Genomic DNA, 22,760 nt, shown 5'->3' with positions numbered 1-22,760 from the left:
TTTTATTCTAATAGGACAAATTTATGGTTATTCTTTATACGGCCTAACAGCTCTGGATTTTTTTTTACCTCTCAATCAATTTTTGTTGGCAAATACCCCTTATTAGCATGATATATTTGTATAAAATACCATTTTGATCTTGGTTTTTGTTCACAGTGGAAATGATCTCATATATATCCCCTATTAAGGTTACCAATCAAATTGCATGATTAGCTGTGATATTTCACCCCAGTACAATATATTTATCTGTTGTAGATTGGATATGTAATGTTCTATGTGAGGAGTCCTTGTGCTGGAAGTCAAGAGGCTATAGGGGGAGCACTTGCTCTCATTTGGCAGGTATGTAAGATATTTATTATTTTAATTTTCTGATTGCATAAACCAAATTACCCTTGTCCTTCTGTATGTCCTTACCTCCCAAATTGGTTTCATTTCTCTAACTCTAGTTTGTTCGAACCAAATGTTATTAAACTTAAACATGATGCCTATAACCACAAACTAAATTAAAAAATTAAATCTTGGTAGCATTGTTTTAACGGATTATGAAATAACCTATATTTTTACAGTTTTTCCTATGTTTTTGTCTATTACAGGTTATACCTAGTGTTGAAGGAATCTACTTCAAAGATTTAAAACAGACACTAAAGAAAGAGCAGTGTGATGTTAGTATATTATTGCCTTTTTAATTCTAATGTTTACAAGGCTATGTTTTTTTTTTGCACACCACCATCACAAGATATTATAATTGATAATTCCTTTCTGTCAGAAAATGAAAATTCACGCCATGAAAATAATAATAATAATAAAGCTGTGTCATTAGAAATCTTTCCACATAAATTTTACATAACCTCTTCTAAAATTTTAAGGACGATTAATTCAGCTCAACTAAAGAAATTTAAACAAAATAAAATGTGAAATAAAATTTCCAGATAAATACAATGAATACATGAGTTTTTTCGTGTGCACTGACTTAATGTTGTTTTGTCAAATACTTCAATTTGTTATAACAACGCTAGAAGCTGAACAGTATCAATAACTTATCATGTGTTATCTTGTAGCCCTACTTGTTGATCTCTGCTATGGTACCAAGTGCTAAGAAGATAATTGTTCATGGTCCTGATCAAACTAGTATTCCTACTCAGTTACCAATACATGAGGTTGGTATCAAAACTTAGGTTCTGAATCATTCAGTCCAACAAGATAGATATAAGAAGATGTGGTATGAGTGCCAAAGAGACAACTCTCCATCTAAGTCACAATTTTTAGAAGTAAACCATGGCTGCTTAGACCTTTTAGGTATTTTGCTGTCAAATGCTTTATTATATCAAATGCCTTTATTTTTGGTACCAGGGACAAATAAAGTAAATTGATTCGAATGTAATGTAACAATAAAGTTTGAGTTAACTACATTGTTGTACTTAAAAGGAATTTCTCGATAGATGAATGAATAATGATGTTATTATACATGTAATTTGCTTTAATTGTAAAATTATAGGACACACAGTTTTCCCAGATTCTACAAGAAAGTTTAGAATTTTTCAATATTCCTGAGGAAGACTACCCATCTTACTTCCTTGTTGACAGTAAATCTAGTAAGTATTTATTCATCACTAAATATAGTATAACTAATAAATATTTAACAAGTGACTGAACTTTAAGGGATGATTGCATAAAGTTCGAATTTTGTTAATCTAAATTGCATTTTATATAGTTATAAAGCTCATGTAGCAATCTTTGGAAAAAATTCAAAGACAGTTATTCATATACTGGTCCGAGAACACAATAACTTGCAAATGTTTTCGAAACACTTTCCGAATTTATTTTTTGGTATTTTATGTCTGAAATACTAAGTAAGGGGATGCAATTACATTTAAAAAAAATTTGGATACTGAATCTTTGTTAGTTGTAATTTGGTCTAGTAAAAAAAGGTAAAAAATTAGTATGTCTTAAGCTTTTAAACTGAATTCAGACCCACTTATCATATATAGAAATGTCCATAGTTTGAGTTAAGCTGGTAGACTTTTCTATAATTTTGATATTATTTGTCCCCATAGTAGTACACTACACTGTAAAAATCATTTTGAATAGAGCAGGTGAGATTTTTATACAACCGCAAAAAAAAATTTGGATTGTATAATTATGGTATGAAGTTGTCGTCGTCTGCGTTGTCCGAAGACACATTTGGTGTCCAGACAATAACTTTATAGTTTACGTGAATGGATCTCTTTGAAATTTAATAAAAAGGTTCAATACCTCAAAAGGAAGGTTTGGATTGATTTTGCGGATGATGGTCCCGATTGTTTAGGAATTAGGGGCCCAAAAGGGGCCAAAAACAAGCATTTTTCTAGTTTCTGGACAATTACTTGTGTGTAAGTGTAGGGATTTCTCTGACATTGTGCCACAAAGTTAAAAATCACAAAAGGAAGGCTGTGTATTGAGTTTGGGGGCTATTGCTCCATTCATGCAGGAATTAGAGGCCAAAAAAGGGCTAAAAATAAGCATTTTTCTAGTTTCAAGACAATAACTTGTGTTTAAGTTTATGGATCTCTCTGAAATTGTACTAGAAGGTTCCATATACTACAATATAAAGGCTGGGATCTAGTTAGGGGGTAATTGCTCCAAAATGGGGGGTTTGGGGGTTCCAATTTGTTTAAGGGGTTCAATTTTTTTCTTCAAAATTTCTCAAATTTCAATTTTTGAAAAGTTTCAAGAAAAAATCTTTTATTGCACAGTATTGTGTAATAGATTTGTAAGATCTTGACATTTGTTATGTGTCAGAAACCTATATTATGTCAAAAATTTGATCACATTTCAAAGTCAGAGCTGTATCATGCTTGAATGTTGTGTCCATACTTGCTTCAAATGTTCAGTGTTCGACCTCTGCGGTCGTACAAAGCTGCGCCCTGCAGAGCATCTGGTTTTAATTTGAATTTATTTTCCAAAAGAAATGCACTACGAAATAACTATGTTCTCCGTCCTACTACCTATATAATTTTGTCATTATAAATTTATACATGTAGGTCCCTGTTTTCATGAAACAAATCAAGGTACTGTTAATTCATAAATTTTTTGATGCATTTATTATAGTGATTTTTGAAGAATGAACAAAAGTGCAAGTTTATTTAGTGCAATTTTAGGAAAAGCTATGTACCAGATATCAGAATGCAAGTTTTTATTCCTTCGGTCATCAAGGCATTGCATTAATAAAAACCTCGAAATAATTTCTGAAATATCAGTATGATTATAGTTTTTATTCACATTCAAAAGAGAGAAAAGATTGATGGTAAAAAGAAAAAAAACACAAAAGAAACACTGCAGTTTTGTTGGAATTTTTATCTAAATTGCTTTCAGGAAATCAAAAGAAAAATAATGGTAAGGGGTTTTATTAATATTGAACATAACAGTTAAAAATGCAATAATACTTGTGTAATATAATATTGCTTGATTTTCTCCGATCTTATTCCTTATTATTACAAAATTACCCCCCTTATAACAAGAATTAACCCCTTCTAACAAGAATAGTATGTGTTTTTTTACCAAGCATGTAGAACATGACAATCAGGTGTGAAACTGTTGAATAACCTCCTTCCTGTTTGCCAATGTTTTGACATGTGCATTATTGATCATTTAGTTGTGAACACATGAACATTTCACTCATGAGTTTAGATTTATATGAATCTCACATGAAATTCATTTTGATTCAAGGCCAGTATAAGCTCATTTAAGGTGAATTTCTGGTGAGATCCATGTGAAACTCATGTGAGCAAAATTTGCCTGTGTAGATATGGTATTGAACATGTTGAATGTCAGATGATTTTTTATTAATTTTTTGTTGCATTTTCTGTGATATCCTAACGTGTATTGTCCATGTACTGTTATGTCTAATTTGAATGAAATGTAGAAATTTCATAAAATACTTTCCTTTTAAAACAATGACATTTGTGAAAGAGTAAGCTAATAAAAAAAATCTCAAAAGAAAAAGGATAAAAACATTATAAAGCAAAGTTAAGGTGACATATTATTTCGGATGCTGTTTGAAAAGAAAGAGGAAGAAAAATACATTCAGATTATGTACAAGTAAAAAAAATAGGAAATTTGTCTAATACATGTAATGCTTATAGTTCACAATTTCGTTGTTTGTAAGATGATATGAAATAATTTTCCGATTATTAACTTACAATGTTTGATTTTTACTTTCAGACCAGATACATAACCTGAACTCTTATGTTAGGGATTTCTACTTCTTCCGACGTAACTTCTATCCACAGCTGAGTCTGGTTAATATAAATCCTGATAAAGCCTTTCAGGATCTAGATAAACAGGTTAGACTATGTTTGGAAAATTCTGTTTTTATATATATTCTTGACATAGTGTGAAAAAAAAAAAATTTCTGAAAACAAAGTTAGCTGGTTCTCTCTTGGTATTCATCATTTAAATATCAGACAAGAGCCATAACACAATTCGTCATTTTTATTCAGTCAATCGTTTCCTAAGAATTCAATTTCAACTATTATAGTTATTAAAGGGTCTTGTGAGACAACATTTATTAAAATTAAAACTGAGAAAACCAATAGCCTGTAATAGAACATCAAATGAAAAAGATTTATATCAGTGAATAACCAATAACCACTAAACTACAGGCTTCTGACCTAATTGAAAGTATGAGGGAATATTATACGGATCCTCATATCTGTCATATCATCATCTGTACATTTGTCCTGCTATGACTTTTATGTTGTCTTGATCTGTCATATACTTTTTTTCTAGAATTTAAATTTAGTGGTTAAATCTATTGAATGCCATCTACAGTTAGTTATATACAGTTCATTTATGTTCTGATAGATTTGGCAAATAGCATTCAAACTGGTAGCAATTATTTTACCTACATGTAAAATTCTCATAATTGCAGATTACAGGCTATAATTTGAACTTGGAATTACTTTTAATTATGGAATTTGCATAATATCTTGTGGTTGAAATTTTTAATAAATTCCAAGTTTAAATAATAGCTAGGCCTGTTAGATTCAGCTATTAACTATAAAATACTGTTGATTTGTTGTAGGCTTTTACTCTGAAATTTGTAGAAATAGGGAAGGTACTATTCACTACTGCTGTTCTAAAGAATACACCACCACATCAGGTAAGGTACTATTCACTACTGCTGTTCTAAAGAATACACCACCACATCAGGTAAGGTACTATTCACTACTGCTGTTCTAAAGAATACACCACCACATCAGGTGAGGTACTATTCACTACTGCTGTTCTAAAGAATACACCACCACATCAGGTGAGGTACTATTCACTACTGCTGTTCTAAAGAATACACCACCACGTCAGGTAAAGTACTATTCACTACTGCTGTTCTAAAGAATACACCACCACATCAGGTGAGGTACTATTCACTACTGCTGTTCTAAAGAATACACCACCACATCAGGTGAGGTACTATTCACTACTGCTGTTCTAAAGAATACACCACCACATCACACAATATACCACTCCTTTAGCCCCCCCCACAAAAAAAAAAAATTATCTTCAATTTTTGACCCCCCATTTTAAAGAAAAAAAAACCTTTTTACATCCAAAATAAAAAATTTACCAACATTTTTGTGTGATTTTTAACTTCAAAATTAAGAAGAAAAAAAACACACTTTGTATTTATACCCCCCATAAAAAAAATAAAAAAATTTTTTTATGTAAAGAGCACACCAAAACCTTAATCCTGGTTTTTTTTATAAAACTCATTTTTTCCCCTAAGGGGAGTAGTATAGTACTTGAACGACTCCAGCACCCCCCCTTCAAAAAAAAAAAAAATTTGACCCCCAAAAAATTACCCTCATTTCAAGTAAAAGAGCCCTAAATTTTCATATAAAACAAAGCAAAAAAACACCCCAAAAACACCAAATTTTCTTACTCCCAAAAAAAACCGGGATAACAGGCAGAGAAAGAATTCTGTGGGATTTAAGAGAAAAAATAATTTCCCCAGTGCGCCCCAACCTTTTTAATTAATTTTATCAATATAGTCTAGTAATAAAACGGATCAATACTACTACAACTTAAATTGCTTTTTACATTTGTGAAGTGCTATAGACAAAATCAATCATTGGAAATATTTACATGGTTGTCAAGAGTATGTTTACATGTTGCCTAGACAATGTTGTCATCACATGTAAACATATAGCAGACTGGTGCGGTCTTTCGTTTCAAATTAACAGTGGTGAGACATTAATTTTACCTTCAAATCAGTGTGAACGTGAAGCAGATATGGAATCAGAACAACAATGGACTGTTACCCAAAAACAATTGATTAATGATTATAGAATTTACTATCACAATATGGGATTGTTGGTTAACGAAATTGGTTCAAATGGACCAACCGGAAAGATGCCGAAGCTTCCTAAAAAACCTAAACAACGGCTTAGTGACGTTTATGGAAAAGTGAATAAGGAAAAAATGACCCCCCTAGAACTGCACAAATATCTAACAGACAACATTGCTGATATTAACCGCACAATTTCTAGAGAAACATTCTGCGACGGTTATTTGCATTTTGACAATGAGAGTGAGACGATCATTGTGGAAAAATTAAATAAAGGGATACGAAATTTAAAACGGCAGGATGCTCAAACACTTTTAATTCATATTAATTTTGGACAGTTTTTAAATCTTACCAAAGCCTGGCTGGAAAATGAAAGGAAAGAAGGAAGAATTCAACAATCTTGGTCTGCATGGTTAAAAGAGAAGACAGGGTATTCCGATGACCACGCGAGGAAGCTACGTGCTCTCGCAAAGGTTCTTCACGGATACCCTAATTTTTTAAATGTGGGATTACCTCTAAATTTCATTTTGAGAAAACTAAAAGAAATTGAAATCATGCTACAAATTCCAGATTTCAATGCATTCTGGAGAGTACCTGTGGTTCTACCAACCACCAATACTCTTCAATCATCGCAAGACGATACACTTACACTGACTGCTTCCGAGTGACTTTTTTAAATGCTATATTTAGAAACTTAGAACTTTCTCAATCTGTAATTGTGTTTTTAATATAGTATATGTGATATTGATTTTCTTATTCCATATAAGGAGTAATTATACATGATCAGTGGCTGGGACAACTTTGTATATATTCCGTATAAGGAATGACTATTTCTCAATGCTATATTTAGAAACGGTTATGCATAACCGGGTAACTTTTAGTGGATGTGACAGTTCTAACTTTGAACAGTGATATTATGTTTATAGTGTTTGATTTGTATGTATTCATTGCACTTTTGTTTTCAAATTAAAATTTTGAAACTGATTATTGTTTTGGTAATAAATTAACCGTAAGTAAAGGAGGAGCGAAAAACCAAAGGGACGTTATATCTCATAAGTAAAAAGTAAATCGACAAAGCCATGGCTAAAAAAGAAACAGACAAACAGACAAACAACAGAACACAAAATACAACACAGAAAAAAACCTAAAGACTGAGAAACACGAACCCCACCAAAAACCGGGGTGATCTCAGGTGCTCTGGAAGGGTAAGCGGACCCTGCTCCACATGTGGCACCTTTCATTTAGAAAGATCTAAAACTTAGTCATCATTAATTCTTGTTCATAGAAAGCACCTGTTATTTCTTCGCCTTTTAAATCAATTATTTTATAAGTAAAAGGAATTGTATTTAAAACTTTTTCAATTACAAATATTTCTTTAGTCCAACGAGTAGTATAACCCTTTTCAAATTTACCCTTCTTTTTTGTTATTCTTACTCTAGTACCTGCTTTAAATTTAGGTTTTTTAATTTTCTCTTCCTTTTCTGGATATAAATTTTTATACACTGTTAATTCATTTTTTAATTTACTTGCTTGAACAGGTGTCATTTTAATTGAAGAATGTACTGTATTATTATAATTTTTAACTAATTTATCTAATATATCATAATATTTTAAAGTTTCATTAGCAGTAAAGTATTTATACATATGTTGTTTCATTGTTCCTATCCATCGTTCCACTACACTGGATTTTTCTTCATTCTCAGTTGAATATAACTTTATGTGATTATCTTTTAACAATTCTTTTACTTGTCGATTATAAAATTCGGATCCTTTATCTGACCAAATATATATTGGTTTTCTTTCTTTAAATAATGTTTTAAATGCTTCACTCACTGCTACTCCTGTTTTATTTTTCAATGGAATCAACCAACCATATTTACTAAAAACATCTATAACTGCTAATAAATATTTATAGTGTTTATTTTGTTTTGAATATTGTTGTATATCTATCAAATCAACTGCCCATGTTTGATCTATTGAATTAACATAAACACGTCTTTTAGGAAAAGATTTTATAACTCTATGATGTAGTTCATCTGCTAATTTATTTGTTAGATTTGTTTTAGACATTTTTAAGTAACTAAAATGTTTTCTTAAAAAATGGAGGCAAAAAAGGATAAAATTTTATCCAAGCGAGGAGATTCATATAAACTTGTTTTGACAAAAGAATATAAACATAAAGCAAGTATTTATGTATTTAATTATAAAATTAGTCTAAAGGATGAAAAACAAGAAACATTTACAAATGCTTTTGAACACATGGTAGACTATTCCATAAAAGATTACCCTAATGGAAGAATTAAAATAGTACCTATTCATGAAATCATAATTACTAAACATAAAAGCTGGCCTATAAGAACATATAATACAGTTAAAAAGTTATTCATGGATCAAATGGAAAGATTATTAAATAGTGCTGAAGAATTAAATTTAGAAGAAGTTATTTTTGAAGTTACTGTTATCCCTAATAGAAAAGGAAAAGGTAAAGCTTTAAAAATATTAGATGTCACAAATAAAAGAAGTATTATCCAAATAAAAAATGATGATACAATATGTTTATCAAGGGCAATTGTAACTTCTTTAGCTTCAAATAAGTTATTAAAAGATTTTACAGATTCTCAATTAAAACATATCAATGAAGGTAGACCATTACAAAAAAGAGTTGCTGAAGATTTACATGAACAATCAGGAGTAGAAATAAAAGAAGAAGGTAATAATTTAGATGATTTAAAAGCTTTTGAAAATTATCTTAATATTAGGATAATTGTTTTTACATCAAATAGTACAGAATATATTGTATATAATGGTAATGAAGAATATAATGAACAAATATATTTATATTATCATGATGAACACTTTGACACTATAACAAATATAACAGGATTTTTAGCTAAACGTAGGTTTTGTAAAGTATGTTTAATTGGTTATACTGAACAACATACATGCAAAGATAACACAGTAACAACTATCAGAAAACAACATATTTGTGATAAATGTAACAAAACATATACAGGCAAAAATCACAAATGTGGTGAAAAAATATGTTTAATATGTTATGAAAAATACACGGAAAGTAATGAAGAACACTTATGTTATATGAAACCATCAGTACCAAAACAAGTAAAAAATAATAAATATGTATATTTTGATTTTGAAGCAAATCAAGAAACAGGAATACATATAATGAATTTTTGTATAGCTTACGATTTAGAAAATATTTATTGTTTTAAAAATAACTATGTAAAAGTATTTAAATGTGATTTCAATATTGATAATTTAAACTTGTTAAAATTAGACATAGATGATTGTTTTAGTGATGTAGAAAAAATTCCCTTTAGGGAATATGAAACCCCTATAGGAAATTCTGTAATAGACAACTTTTGTAAATATTTCATAAGAGACAAATTTAAAGACTACACTTTTATTTCACATTATGGAAAAGGTTATGATATGCAACCGATTTTAGGATGGATAATAAAAAATAAAATTGAACATAGTATTATTTCTTCAGGATTAAAATTAACATTTATAGTTATTAAAGGAATAAATTTAAGATTCATAGATTCTATAAATTTTACATTATGTGGATTAGCTGCTTTCCCAAAAACATTTGGATTTGTGGGTAACAAAGGTTATTTTCCACATTATTTTAATACAACAGAGAATCAAAAATATAAGGGAATTTATCCTGATAAAGAATATTTTGGTTATAATACTATGACAATTAAAAATAAAGAATTATTTGATGAATGGTATAATAAAGTTAGAGAAAAAGAATTTAAATTCAATAAAGAAATATTTTATTATTGTCTATTGGATGTTTTAATTCTTGCCAAAGGTTGTACCTTATATAGAAAATTATTTTTAAATATAACCAATAATTGTATCGATCCATTTCAATATATTACAATTGCTCAATGTTGTACAAAAATATTTAAAACATTAATGTTGACAAATGAAACAATTGGAATTCACAAAAAGATGACAATTAAAGAAGTACATTCACAAAAATCAATACAATGGTTAGAGTATATTTCTTTAGAATATAATATAATGATTCAACATGCTAAAAGAGGAGGTGAAAAGATATTATCCATTAATAAGAAATGTTATAAAGTCGATGGTTATTATTATGATAGAAAAAATAAAATGCGTAATGTTTATGAATTTTTTGGATGTTATTGGCATGGATGCCCAAAATGTTATAGTCCTGAAGAAATATGCAAAAAAGATAGAAATAAAAAAACTATGAAAGAGTTATATAATGAAACTAAAGAAAGACTTAAAATTATTAAAGATAATCTAAAACCAAATGTAAAAATTCATACAATATGGGAATGTGAGTTTGATCAACAAAAATATCCTGAAGTTGATCCACATTTAAAACCTATTGATAAAAGAGATGCATTTTATGGAGGAAGAACAGAAACTATTCAATTATACAATAATCTTTCTGATTTAAAAGGTAGATATGTAGATTTTTGTTCTCTGTATCCATCAGTAAATAAATATTGTAAATATCCTATAGGACATCCTATTACATATACAGATATTTCTGTAGATGATTATATAAAAAATAATTATTTCGGAATAATGAAATGTAAAATATTACCACCTAAAGGATTGTATCACCCTAGTGATAATACACATAAATTACTTTTTGGATTATGTAGAACATGTATGAATAAAATATCTTTTAAATGTCCCCATAGGAAACACATAGATGCGTCAAGCGATCCTACTTTAAATAAACATGATAAAATACATGAAATAAAAAGATGTAAAGAATGTAAAAATATTAAAAATGAAAAATGTATACATTCTGATGAGGAAAGAGTTATAGTAGGTACATGGTCTACAATAGAAATAGATAAAGCAATAGAAAAAGGTTATGAATTACAAAAAATATATGAACTAGAACATTTTGAAAAAACATCTACAGATATATTTAAACTTTATGTAGATACGTTTATGAAATATAAACAAGAAGCTTCAGGATGTAAATGTGATCCTAAATATTGTAAAAATGATTGTAAAAACGATAAAGAATGTAAAACAAAAATACAATACATTATAGATAATACTGCTTATGATTTAGATATTGACAAAGTTAAGTACAATTCAGGATTAAGATTTATAGCTAAAATATGTTTAAATAATTTATGGGGACATTTTGGTATGAGAGATAATTTTACACAAAAAGAATATTGTTTTACTTTAGAACATATAACTAAAATAGTATTTAATGAAAAATATAAAGATATAAGTACTATGATATTAGATGAAGATATTGTTTTAACAGAATATAAAAATAAAGAAGAATACTCTAAACCTAATCCAAGTGTAAATGTTTATATAGCTTTGTTTACAACAGCACATGCTAGATTAAAATTATACGAACTATTGGATATTCTACAAGAAAGAGTTTTATACATGGATACAGATTCTTGTATTTATAATGATGATGGTTCTGAAGCTTGTAAAAAGATAGAAAGTATGATGGGAAATAAATTAGGAGATTTAACAGATGAAATTGTTTCAAAACATAACGCTAATCATATAAAACAATTTATATCTGCTGGTCCAAAAGATTATTCTATGAAACTAGATACAGAAAAACTAGTTAGCTGTTGTAAAGGTTTTAGATTAAATGCTGAAGTTGAAAAAAAGATTACATTAGATAAAAAAATAAAAATAGTTACTGATGAAAATGAAAAATATGAAACTGTAAAATATAATAATATAAAAATAGGAAAAGATCATCAACTTAAAACAGTTAAACAAGTTAAAGCTTATGATTATATGTTTGATAAAAGAATGGTATATTGTGAAAATGAAAATCTAATTAGAAGTTTTCCTTATGGATATTAAAAAATATATAATTTAAATTTTTATTTTAAAAAATAAAAGACTAAAAAATGATTGAAGCTTATACTGAGAAAGATGATCCTGACGCTAAAGTTATATTAGGAAGAATAATGTTATCAGATTATCAGATATGTTGTTTAAGAGATGATGGAGAATGTCCTTTGACTCCAAAACAAATGGAAGTAATGGAAAAGTTTGATGGTAAAAAGTTATCTAAGTTTCCTCCTGGTTGGGATGCTTTTATTAGACCAGATAAAGTTTATGAATATGTTTTTGAAAAACCATGTCCTGAAATTTAATTTTTTATTTTATTTTATTATTTCTCTATACCCCCTAAAAACAGAAAAAGTACAGGAATAGTACATACTTTTTTCTGCAATTTTGCTGTTTTTACCAGGAAAAGTAAAGAAATTAGGGATTCTAATTTTTATCAATTTTTTATTTTAATTTCCAAACAATAAAACCAGTTAATGCCATACCACCAACAACAAATGCAATCTCTCTATTTTTCTGGTCTTCTGATGGAGTATAAAAATCACTTAATGTAGGTTTAGGTGATAATGAAGTAAATTTTTTATTCGTGACACGATAGTATAGTTTCATTGCCTGGTCAACATCATCAAAAGTCTGAACTGCATGATGTTCCTTTTGTAATTGTTCATTTATAAAATCTAATCTTTGTATTCTTTTTTTATTCCATTCTGCTTGTGCTTTTTCTAATTTTTCTATAGCTTTATCATGTCTTATTTTCTCTTCATTTGCATTACTACCCATATGTGAAAATAAATAATTACTCCCTGAAAATGCAAAAGCATTTGTTATTGCCCCACCAAGCATCATTGTTAAAGCACTTGCCATTTTATAAAAACAAAAATTACTTCATAATATCAGCAGGTATAATACCTTGCTTAATCAACATATCTTTTGTTGCCATTGCAAGTAATATATCAATGGATAACATTACAACATCATTCATATTAAAATCCACTTTTGGTGCTGGCCTCCTTAATACCTTTTTACCTATTTCTGCATATCCAACTGTTAGCAATGTTTCCACTCCAGCATGATATAACATATTTGCTATTTGTTTTCCGTCTTTTTGAGTTGTCATTTTAATGTACTAAATTTAATTAAATTCAAAAGGATCAATTTCTTTCTTTTGTTTTTCTGGTTTTGTTATTTCTTTAATCATTCTTTCTGGTGTCTTACTTTGGTTGTAAAAAAACAATCCCAATCCAACAATACTTATAGAAAAAAGTACAAATTTATAATCAACTAGGGAACTGGAGTGTTTCTCAACCGAAGGAATATGTTCGTTTGATTCATAATCTGTTTCTGTATCAGAATCTTTTGTTATTTGTTTGATTTTTGAATTTTCTTTTTTTAATTTTTCCACTTCTTTTTTTCTCAATTCTGCATTTCTTATTCTTACTTCTGCACCTTTCTTACCAGCAGCTACTCTTTTTGGGTCTTTTGGTTTGGGTTTTTTAAATACTTCTTTTTGTTCAGGATTTTCATTCATCATTTTTTATGTCATTTTTTTCATCTTTTTTTTGGAAATCGAGCGAAGCGAGTGGTTCAATATGTCTTGCTGTTGTTAATATTGCAGTAAAAGGAGCAAGATACATTCCATATCTATAGTACAGTTCACAACATGTATTAGTTAAAGCATTATTGATAAAAGGATCTTCCTCTAAGTCTTGTATCAAAATTGGTGGATTAACAACTTTGAAAAACTTTGATACACCCATAACATATAAATTTATAAAAGAGTTTCCTAATGTCTTGGTCATACTAGCTCCCAATCTTGCTTCATATTTGCAGTATAGTTTGTTTATTTGTTCTGTTGTCATTTTATCAATATCCGACAGTTGTAATTCTTTACCCAGATATTGTTTACTACTCCCACCAGCAACAACAGCTGATAATCTTTCGCGTTTTTTTTCTTGAAGGGAACCGTTCACTTCGCTCGCTTCATCATCAATATTTATGTGTTCCACAATTTGCTCGCTTAATAATTCTTCAGCATTCATTTTATACGTTTTAAAAAACGGATATAATTTATTTTTAACTTTAAAAAAAATTAAATACAACATATCCAACCAATGATAAGACTGCAGTGTTTGTTGCAATTGTTAGTATTTCCAACAGCATTGCTTTTTTTATTGCTTATTTTTGGTTAAATTACTTAAGAATTACTTATTTTGGTTAAATTACTTAAGAATTACTTAAGCATTACTTAAGAATTATTTTGCTTATTTTGGTTAAATTACTTAAGAATTACTTATTTTGGTTAAATTACTTAAGAATTACTTAAGCATTACTTAAGCATTACTTAAGCATTACTTGAGAATTGCTAAAAAAAAATCAATTAAGTAACCAATAATCAGTAGGTTGATCTGTCTTTAATATTAATTTACGATGTTTCTTTTTTTTAAGTTCTTCCTTTATTCTTTGTCTTTCTTCCAAAGTAGGAATAACATCATTTTCTCTTAGACAATTATCAAAACTATCTCTATCTTTTGTGTAGAACATGCATAACCATTTTGTTTGTTCTCTTAAATCTTTTAAAACAGAGTTGTATCTCTGTGAAATGACCCACACTGATTGTTCCGCATGTCTTCCTGAAAATGCAAGCTCGGACAGCATATCTTTTTTCTTTGTTAGTTCTTTTGTTGCACTGCAGTCATCAATGATATATAATGTTGGATGACCAGCATATTTTTTAAAGAACATTCTTAGTAGTTCTTGTAGCTTCTCTTCTTTATAAAGGGAACCGTTCGCTTCTCTCACTTCAACAATAGGATTAACAATTATTAAATTTTTTGTTTTTGGTTTTCTAACATCACCAATCCATTCACGATTTTTGTATGCTTTGTTCCATTGGATGGTTGGACAAAGTATGACTATATATTTGAAAACTCCACTATATTCTTTTTCTAATAAATCAAGAACAAACTCTGTTTTTCCACATCCTGTTTGTCCACATATAATAGCACAATGGGGATATTTTGGTAATTCATAAAGGGAATCGGAGTGTATCTCTTCCATTTTTAAAGGGGAACCGTTCGCTTACTAGTAATTAACTTCTTTAAATCTTCCATCTTCAAAATTAATTTGTGCATCTTGTATAACAAACAGATAAACATTTATTAATTTATTTGCTCCTGCTGTTTTTGTTATTTGGATAGTAATACCTTCAGAAGCATTTTCAATTCTTCTACCTGAACCGTGTAACGAATTGTCATCTGTTGAACGTAAATCTAACCATAATGCATAATTAGTTGTAAGATATTTTTCTAATGTTGTATAGGATAAATTTAAATCCTTTAAAACTTCTTCTGTTGTTTTATTTCTTTTTGAATTTAAAGCAAAGAATTTATTTATTTCATCCCATTGTTGATATGCTTTCATTCCTTGACTGTATAGTTGATTTGGAACACCTTCTATTGTCATTTCTACTTTTGTTATGTTAGGATTATAATAAGTTTCGGTACTTGTTCTTTCAGGATCTTCGAACAACATTAGAATTCCTTTCATACTTCTAGCTGGAACATTTAAATTTATATTCCACAATGTATCAGATTTGTTTTTGGTTATTTTTCTATGTCTTAGTATTCTATCGTACAAAATAACCATCTTACCATTAACTTGTTGTCTTATCTGCCTTGCTAATTCTGCATCAGTAACCATATCAAATTCTAAACAAATGTTTTTGATTGTATAACTTGCAGATGTATCTGTTGATTTAATAACATTGCTATAATTATTAAATGTAAGTTCATATTCAAGTCTATCACCAAGACCTGCTTGATAAAAAGGCATATGAGTTTCTAATAGTTCAAAATCAAGTGGGATACAAAATCTTGTACCATATGCAGTTGCAATTGCTTCATCGCCTATGTCTGATGCTTTATCATCCGCGCCAACTCTGTGTTTTAACATGTTTGTTTCACCAATACCTTGGTATGCCATATTTAAACGTTCAGATGTAGATTTCCATAAATCAACATAACAATGATAAATATCACTATCATCAATTGACATAATTTCATTTCCACTTATACGAATTGTTGTTTTTTTAACTATTGTTCTTCCTATGTTTTGATATATAGTTGCATTGTCGTCTGTAGATGTGAGTTCTATTTCAAATGCCAATCTGGTTGTTCCAGGAACAATAACATCATTATTGCTTAGATTGGGGAATCTCACTAATAGCTGTTGATTTTGATCAATAGTTGAAGGATTATTTGTTATTGATACACTTTGACGAATACCTTTCACACCACGAGGTTCTCTTATTTTTCTGTAAGGATTTAATTTGTTTCCGTATGCCGACATTTTTAAGGATTAAATTTGTTATAAAAATAATTCAATTACCACTGATACTAGAGTATTGATACATGTATAATTATTAGTCATACTAATAAAACTTATTAAATCTCCAGCCTTAACTTCAAAAGGTGTATAAAAGTTATTAAAACCGTGTGTGACACCATTATCCAAACTCATTTTGTAACTAGTTGACTTATCATTAACAATCATCTTAATGGCTATAATATCTGTGCTTGTTCTTAAACTTACTAAACTAATACCCAATATTTGTCCTGGAAAGTTCATTACATAATAACCACCACCATCACCAAAATTAAACTTTTTATTTCCATGTATTGGACCATCAATTCCAGCATATATACTTATTATTTTTCTGTCTGGTTTATTTTTAATATTACTAACTATATTTTCAACATTTAAAACTCTGATGCTTAGGGCAGCGACACTCCGATGTAAATTTTTATCCTTAGTATCCATTGTTTGAAGCTCACTCTTCATATTTAATATTTCTTTTTCTACGTTTTTTTTTTTGACACCAAGTATGCTCATTTTATTAAATAAATTATATAACTTCTAAAACACAATTAATTGGTAAATGATTAATTATCTTGTTATTATTTTCATCTCTTATTTCTAATTTCAATTCTGTTATAACATCATTTACTAAACACTTATATTCCGGATGCTCAAATCTCGCTGTTATAACTTCACCAAACTCTTTATTTTCGACTGGAATAACAGCCAATAATGTACTTGGCTTACCATCAAGATAATTATGAGAAGTGCTAACTTGTTCCAAATGGATATATAATGATTTATGGATAGCAAAATCCACAAATTTGTTTCCATAATGTAATTCATTAGGTTCAAATTTACGTTTATTATTAAACCCTAACATATTTCCCAAACCCTTACTTATCTTTAACTCAGTAGTAGTGTTTAATGAAGCGATACCATTTGCTTCATTTACGGATAATACAATATTTTCTTTTTGAAATTCATCCACTATTTGTTGAAAACTATAATAACCATTCATAATCCTTTGTTGTTCCTCTCCGGTTTTTGTTATAAACCCATGATAAACATTATACCAACCTATACTGTATCTTATAAATTTCAAACCAATACGTTTATTTCCATTTCTGTTATTTATGTATTGTTCTAAGTTTATTGTATTATCAATATTTGAAATAGTATGAAACATTTTTAATATAAAAAAATGATAACAAAAGAATTTAAATATAATCCTAATGTTTCATATAATCCAGGTATTAAATATTCTGAAAAAGATCATCAATTAAAAACAAATCTTGTAAATCAAACAATATTTGTAAATCAAAAAGAGAACTTTAAAACATCTTTTCCTGATTTATTTCAAAACTATCAAAATCCACCAATACATACTAATGAACCATGGAATGCCTGGATTCATTCTTCATTTGATTGGTGGCAATGTCAGTTAAATTTTGCAGTTTGGTGTGCAAGTACAGGATGTGGTGTTTCTTATAATGATCATATACAAAATACTTCAAATCTTACAAAGTCTTTTTATATGTTTCATTTATATTATTGCATTGCAAGAATGTTAAAAGAACTTAAATCACCTTTACCAACAGATTCTTCTTTCTGTTATTACAAGAACCCATATGACAAAGCTGCATACCAGAAATTATGTGATGAATTTAATATTTCTCCAAATACAGATTGGAGACAAAAACTAGAATCATCATGTCAAGGATTAGGAAGTTTTGAGCAATATTATAAACCAAGTGGTGAATATAGACAAAATCATAAAAAGGATGGTCCATTCTTTAATATTCGTGATACAATTTATCATGAAAAAGATATAAGTATGGCTTGGACAACATTTATTTTAGATAAATCAGAAGGTTTTACACGAGCAGGTATTGAACGTATTAATGAAAGTATTAAAATTTACGTATGGGCTTTGTTGGGTGCTCAATCTCAAACAAAAACAGAAATTTTAAAAGTAGGAACAGGATTTGATGCACAAAAACAATTCTTAGCAAATGTACAAGATGTTATTAATAGTCCTATTGATTTACCCACTCAGATATCAAATTATCAAAATGTTTTAAAATACGCAAGAAGTAAAGTTGATTATGCTTATGGACTTGGTTTATATATGTCTCCCAGTGATATGGTTTTACAAATTGGAACTATTGTTGGTTATAATAATAAAATTATAATTGCAACAGAAAATCAAACACTTGGGTTTAATGATGATTTAAATAATAAAAATTTTGATCATGTTGATTTTAAACCAAAAGAACCTGTAAAACCACAAGAACCTATAAAACCTGAAAAGCCTAAAGAACCAAAAATAGATCCAATAAAAAAAATTGAACATGAAAATCACGAAGATAATAAACAAGCAATAATATTTGTAAGTATTGTAATAGGATTTACAGCACTTTATTTTTTAAAATAATCTCTAGCAGCAGTAAACAATAAACTAACAACTAAAATAAGCAATGCCCATAAGTTGTTTGCAAACCAATTTACTACGTCTTTTGTTGCAGACAATAACCAAGAAACAATAGAACCTATAATACCTGGTAATGCAGCTGCTAATTTTCCTGCAAGAAAAGATAATAATTTTCCAAGATTTTTTAATTGTTTTTTTATCCAGTCTTGTACACCACCACCTTTTGATGGAGGAGAAGGAGCAGGAGAAGGAGAACCAGTAAATGCCTCAACAATAACACCAATAATCATTCCAAAAGCAGTTAAAACACTAACTATTGTTATTCCTTGTTCTCTGAATAATGTTCTTATTCTTTCACCTAATGTTTTGTCTTCGTTTAACATTTTATGTATTGTTTGTTTAAATCTGTTCACTTGACTACGTAGTTTCTCTTTATTAATATTAATTACTTCTAGTCTTGCACTTCTCTCAGATTCTAACTCTCTTATTCGACTACTTATTCTATCTATTTGAAATTCATCATTGTCTTCTTTAGCTTGTTCTAATTTGGTATTTTCTTTTGCTAAGTCTTTATTTGTTTCATTCAGTTTTGTTAATTCATTTGCAATCTCTTCTTTTACTGATGTCATTGCACTGATTATACCATCCATCTCTCTTTTTGTCATATATGTTTGTGTTTCTTCATTTATGTAAGATGTTCCTTGTTCAATAAATGAAGTTTCTATTTCTTTCACATGTGTTTCTTCATTACTTGCTATTTCTAATAATTCTTGTCCTTCTTGTTGTGTAGATATTTCTTGTAATGGAATTTCTATATAATCGAGTTCACGAATTGGTGCTTTTATCGTTCTATGAAACTCTTCTCTAGCTTCTCTTAAATTATCAGATATTTTAAAATCATCTACACCTAAAACATCCCTGACAAAATTAACACCGTATTCTTTTTGAAGAGTGCTAAATTTATAAAACTTTAATACTCCTTTTTTAAAATATGTTAATGCAATATTATTACCTTTTTCATCTTTTACATATAATATTTGGTTTCCTTTATAATCTTCTCTAACTAAAAAACCTATTTCACTACGTGTTGTTTCACCATTATTTTTATAAAATTGTTTAATCATTTTTTTTATAGTTTCTTTTTTACGAATTTTAGCATCATTTTCTGATAAAGCTCTTGAATTTTCAAATTCATTATTTATATAATTTTGAAACTCTTCATCATCATTATCCATTAATGGTGTTTTTTCTTCATCATCATAATCATCATCATCATAATCATCTATTTTAAACTCATAACCCCCTTCTGCCATTTTTAATTAAATAAAATAAAAATGCCATTTTTAATTAACCAAATATTTCTGTTAATAAACAATAAAAACTACCTGTAAATATTAATTTTTCTACTAACAAAAAGATATTTGAATATTTAAATTCATTATCAACCATTATTTGTAGATTTTCTATAATTTTATCTTTTTGTTTTTTTGTAAGTCCATTTATTTTCGCTTGACGCTCTTCTTCTTCATCTGAAGAATCTTCTTGTTCTAAAATATATTGAATTGTTTTTTTAGCGCATTTCGATTTTTCAGTTTCCATTTATTTAATAAAAAAATCACCCTGTGTCTAAAAAATCGATTCATAGTTTGGTGGATTTTCCCTAAGGGGAATAGAAGAAATTATAACTTTATTTATAAAAATTATAGATTTTCCATTTTTTTTTTTATTTCGTTTCTTACTCTATTTTCTGTTTCTTGTATAAGTTTTTTCTTTCATCTTCTCCTAAAGTAGTTAAACTTTTTCCTTTTAGGAAATTTTCCATTTTTCCTTTTTGGGAATTTTTTTTCATTTCATTAAATTTTTCTTGCTCTTCTAAAATAAGTTTAAATTCTTCTTCACTTATTTTGTTGTCAGTTAAAGACCTAGAAATTAAATCTTTAATACTATTTAATTTACATTCTGCTAAAGTTTTTATTTCGTAATGTTTTTTAGCTTTTAAAGTAAGCTTTCTTCTTATTAATTTTATTACACCACCAATACTTCCGCATGCGACTGCTGTTATTTGTAAAGGTAATAAAATAGGAATAGCAACACCTATACCTGCAGAAATAACTGATGCTGAAATTAAAGTTGTATCTATTCCATCTGTAAAGTTTACTCCTCTTTTATATTTTTTATATAAAGAATTTCTTTTGTCTCTTTCATTTTTTAAAGAATTTTCTATTTCTGAAATTTTTTGTAATCTATAGTTTTGTCCATCTTCTATAGGTAATTCTGGATATAAATCAGGAGCTGTAGGTTGTTTCATTTTTTAAAGTAAAAATTGATTTTTTTTTTTTTCTCTTAAATCCCACAGAATTTTTTCTCTGCCTGTTATCCCGGTTTTTTTTTGGGAGTAAGAAAATTTGGTGTTTTTTGGGGTGTTTTTTTGCTTTGTTTTATATGAAAATTTAGGGCTCTTTTACTTGAAATGAGGGTAATTTTTTGGGGGTCAAATTTTTTTTTTTTTTGAAGGGGGGGGGGGGGGTGCTGGAGTCGTTCAAGTACTATACTACTCCCCTTAGGGGAAAAAATGAGTTTTATAAAAAAAACCAGGATTAAGGTTTTGGTGTGCTCTTTACATAAAAAATTTTTTTTATTTTTTTTATGGGGGGTATAAATACAAAGTGTGTTTTTTTTCTTCTTAATTTTGAAGTTAAAAATCACACAAAAATGTTGGTAAAATTTTTATTTTGGATGTAAAAAGGGTTTTTTTTCTTTAAAATGGGGGGTCAAAAATTGAAGATAATTTTTTTTTTTTTGTGGGGGGCTAAAGGAGTGGTATATTGTGTCACATCAGGTGAGGTACTATTCACTACTGCTGTTCTAAAGAATACACCACCACATCAGGTGAGGTACTATTCACTACTGCTGTTCTAAAGAATACACCACCACATCAGGTGAGGTACTATTCACTACTGCTGTTCTAAAGAATACACCACCACATCAGGTGAGGTACTATTCACTTCTGCTGTTCTAAAGAATACACCACCACATCAGGTAAGGTACTATTCACTACTGCTGTTCTAAAGAATACACCACCACATCAGGTGAGGTACTATTCACTACTGCTGTTCTAAAGAATACACCACCACATCAGGTGAGGAAAATAGGTCACTGTGACTTATGGTTGGTGTTTATTACATTGAAATTTTATAGTATTGAAAGGTCAAACATATTCTTAGACTTTAAATCATTTGATAAAAAAATCATATTTTACTCTTAGATTGAGGAGTCAATTTGTAACTAATACTGTGGTCAATTTGCCATTTTTTATGAAAGGCCAAAATTTGTTTATGAGATTTCATTATTCTAAAGCAAGGAGAACTAAGTTTAAGTATTGTTTCTCATATTGGACAATAATGAGTGTTGAAAAAATGCACAAAGTTAGTATTTTATTTAACATTTCTATCTATGTATATTGTTTTGTAAGAAAATCAATAATAGAAAAGAAAACATAAAATACATTTTTACAAGAAATTGAGTGAAATTATTTTTCTAGTTACAAAACCATGTGTCTTTCCTGCACGAGGAGTTCCTGAAGTTACCATCTTTCCCAAGGAAAGCTCTTGAAGCTGAGTTTGGACTTTATGGAGGCAACTGGGGACAGGCAAGTATAGACAGGATGTTAAGTTAAAAGAGAAAAACAGAATGAAATGTTATCTGGAACATATTACTTGTTGCCTTTTAGTTATATAATTACAAAGGTAGCAAACAACCTTGACCTTCTAAAGACCAACTTTCTGT

General features: G+C 28.7%; 1 protein-coding gene across 4 annotated transcripts in view; it reads left to right on the top strand.

Moving 5' to 3' along the window:
• LOC139511853 (protein unc-80 homolog) overlaps nt 1-22,760 on the top strand; it is an 84,198-nt gene that overhangs the window by 32,056 nt on the left and 29,382 nt on the right. For 3 of the 4 annotated variants that reach the window (XR_011662103.1, XM_071298972.1, XM_071298970.1), the window contains 8 exons: nt 256-339; nt 594-662; nt 1,059-1,157; nt 1,496-1,592; nt 3,352-3,372; nt 4,201-4,322; nt 5,063-5,140; nt 22,516-22,623. Coding sequence is in view for 3 of the 4 variants with exons in the window: in XM_071298972.1 (XP_071155073.1) it covers nt 256-339; nt 594-662; nt 1,059-1,157; nt 1,496-1,592; nt 3,352-3,372; nt 4,201-4,322; nt 5,063-5,140; nt 22,516-22,623 (678 nt within the window). In the remaining variant the exon portion in view is untranslated. The remainder of the gene's footprint in view (nt 1-255; nt 340-593; nt 663-1,058; nt 1,158-1,495; nt 1,593-3,351; nt 3,373-4,200; nt 4,323-5,062; nt 5,141-22,515; nt 22,624-22,760) is intronic. The other variant, XM_071298971.1, reaches the window with a different exon arrangement.

This window comes from Mytilus edulis, chromosome 2 (assembly GCF_963676685.1).
Source record: "Mytilus edulis chromosome 2, xbMytEdul2.2, whole genome shotgun sequence".
NCBI lineage: Eukaryota > Metazoa > Mollusca > Bivalvia > Mytilida > Mytilidae > Mytilus > Mytilus edulis.
Note: the sequence above shows the minus strand (reverse complement) of the source record. Positions and strands in the feature narration are given on the sequence as shown.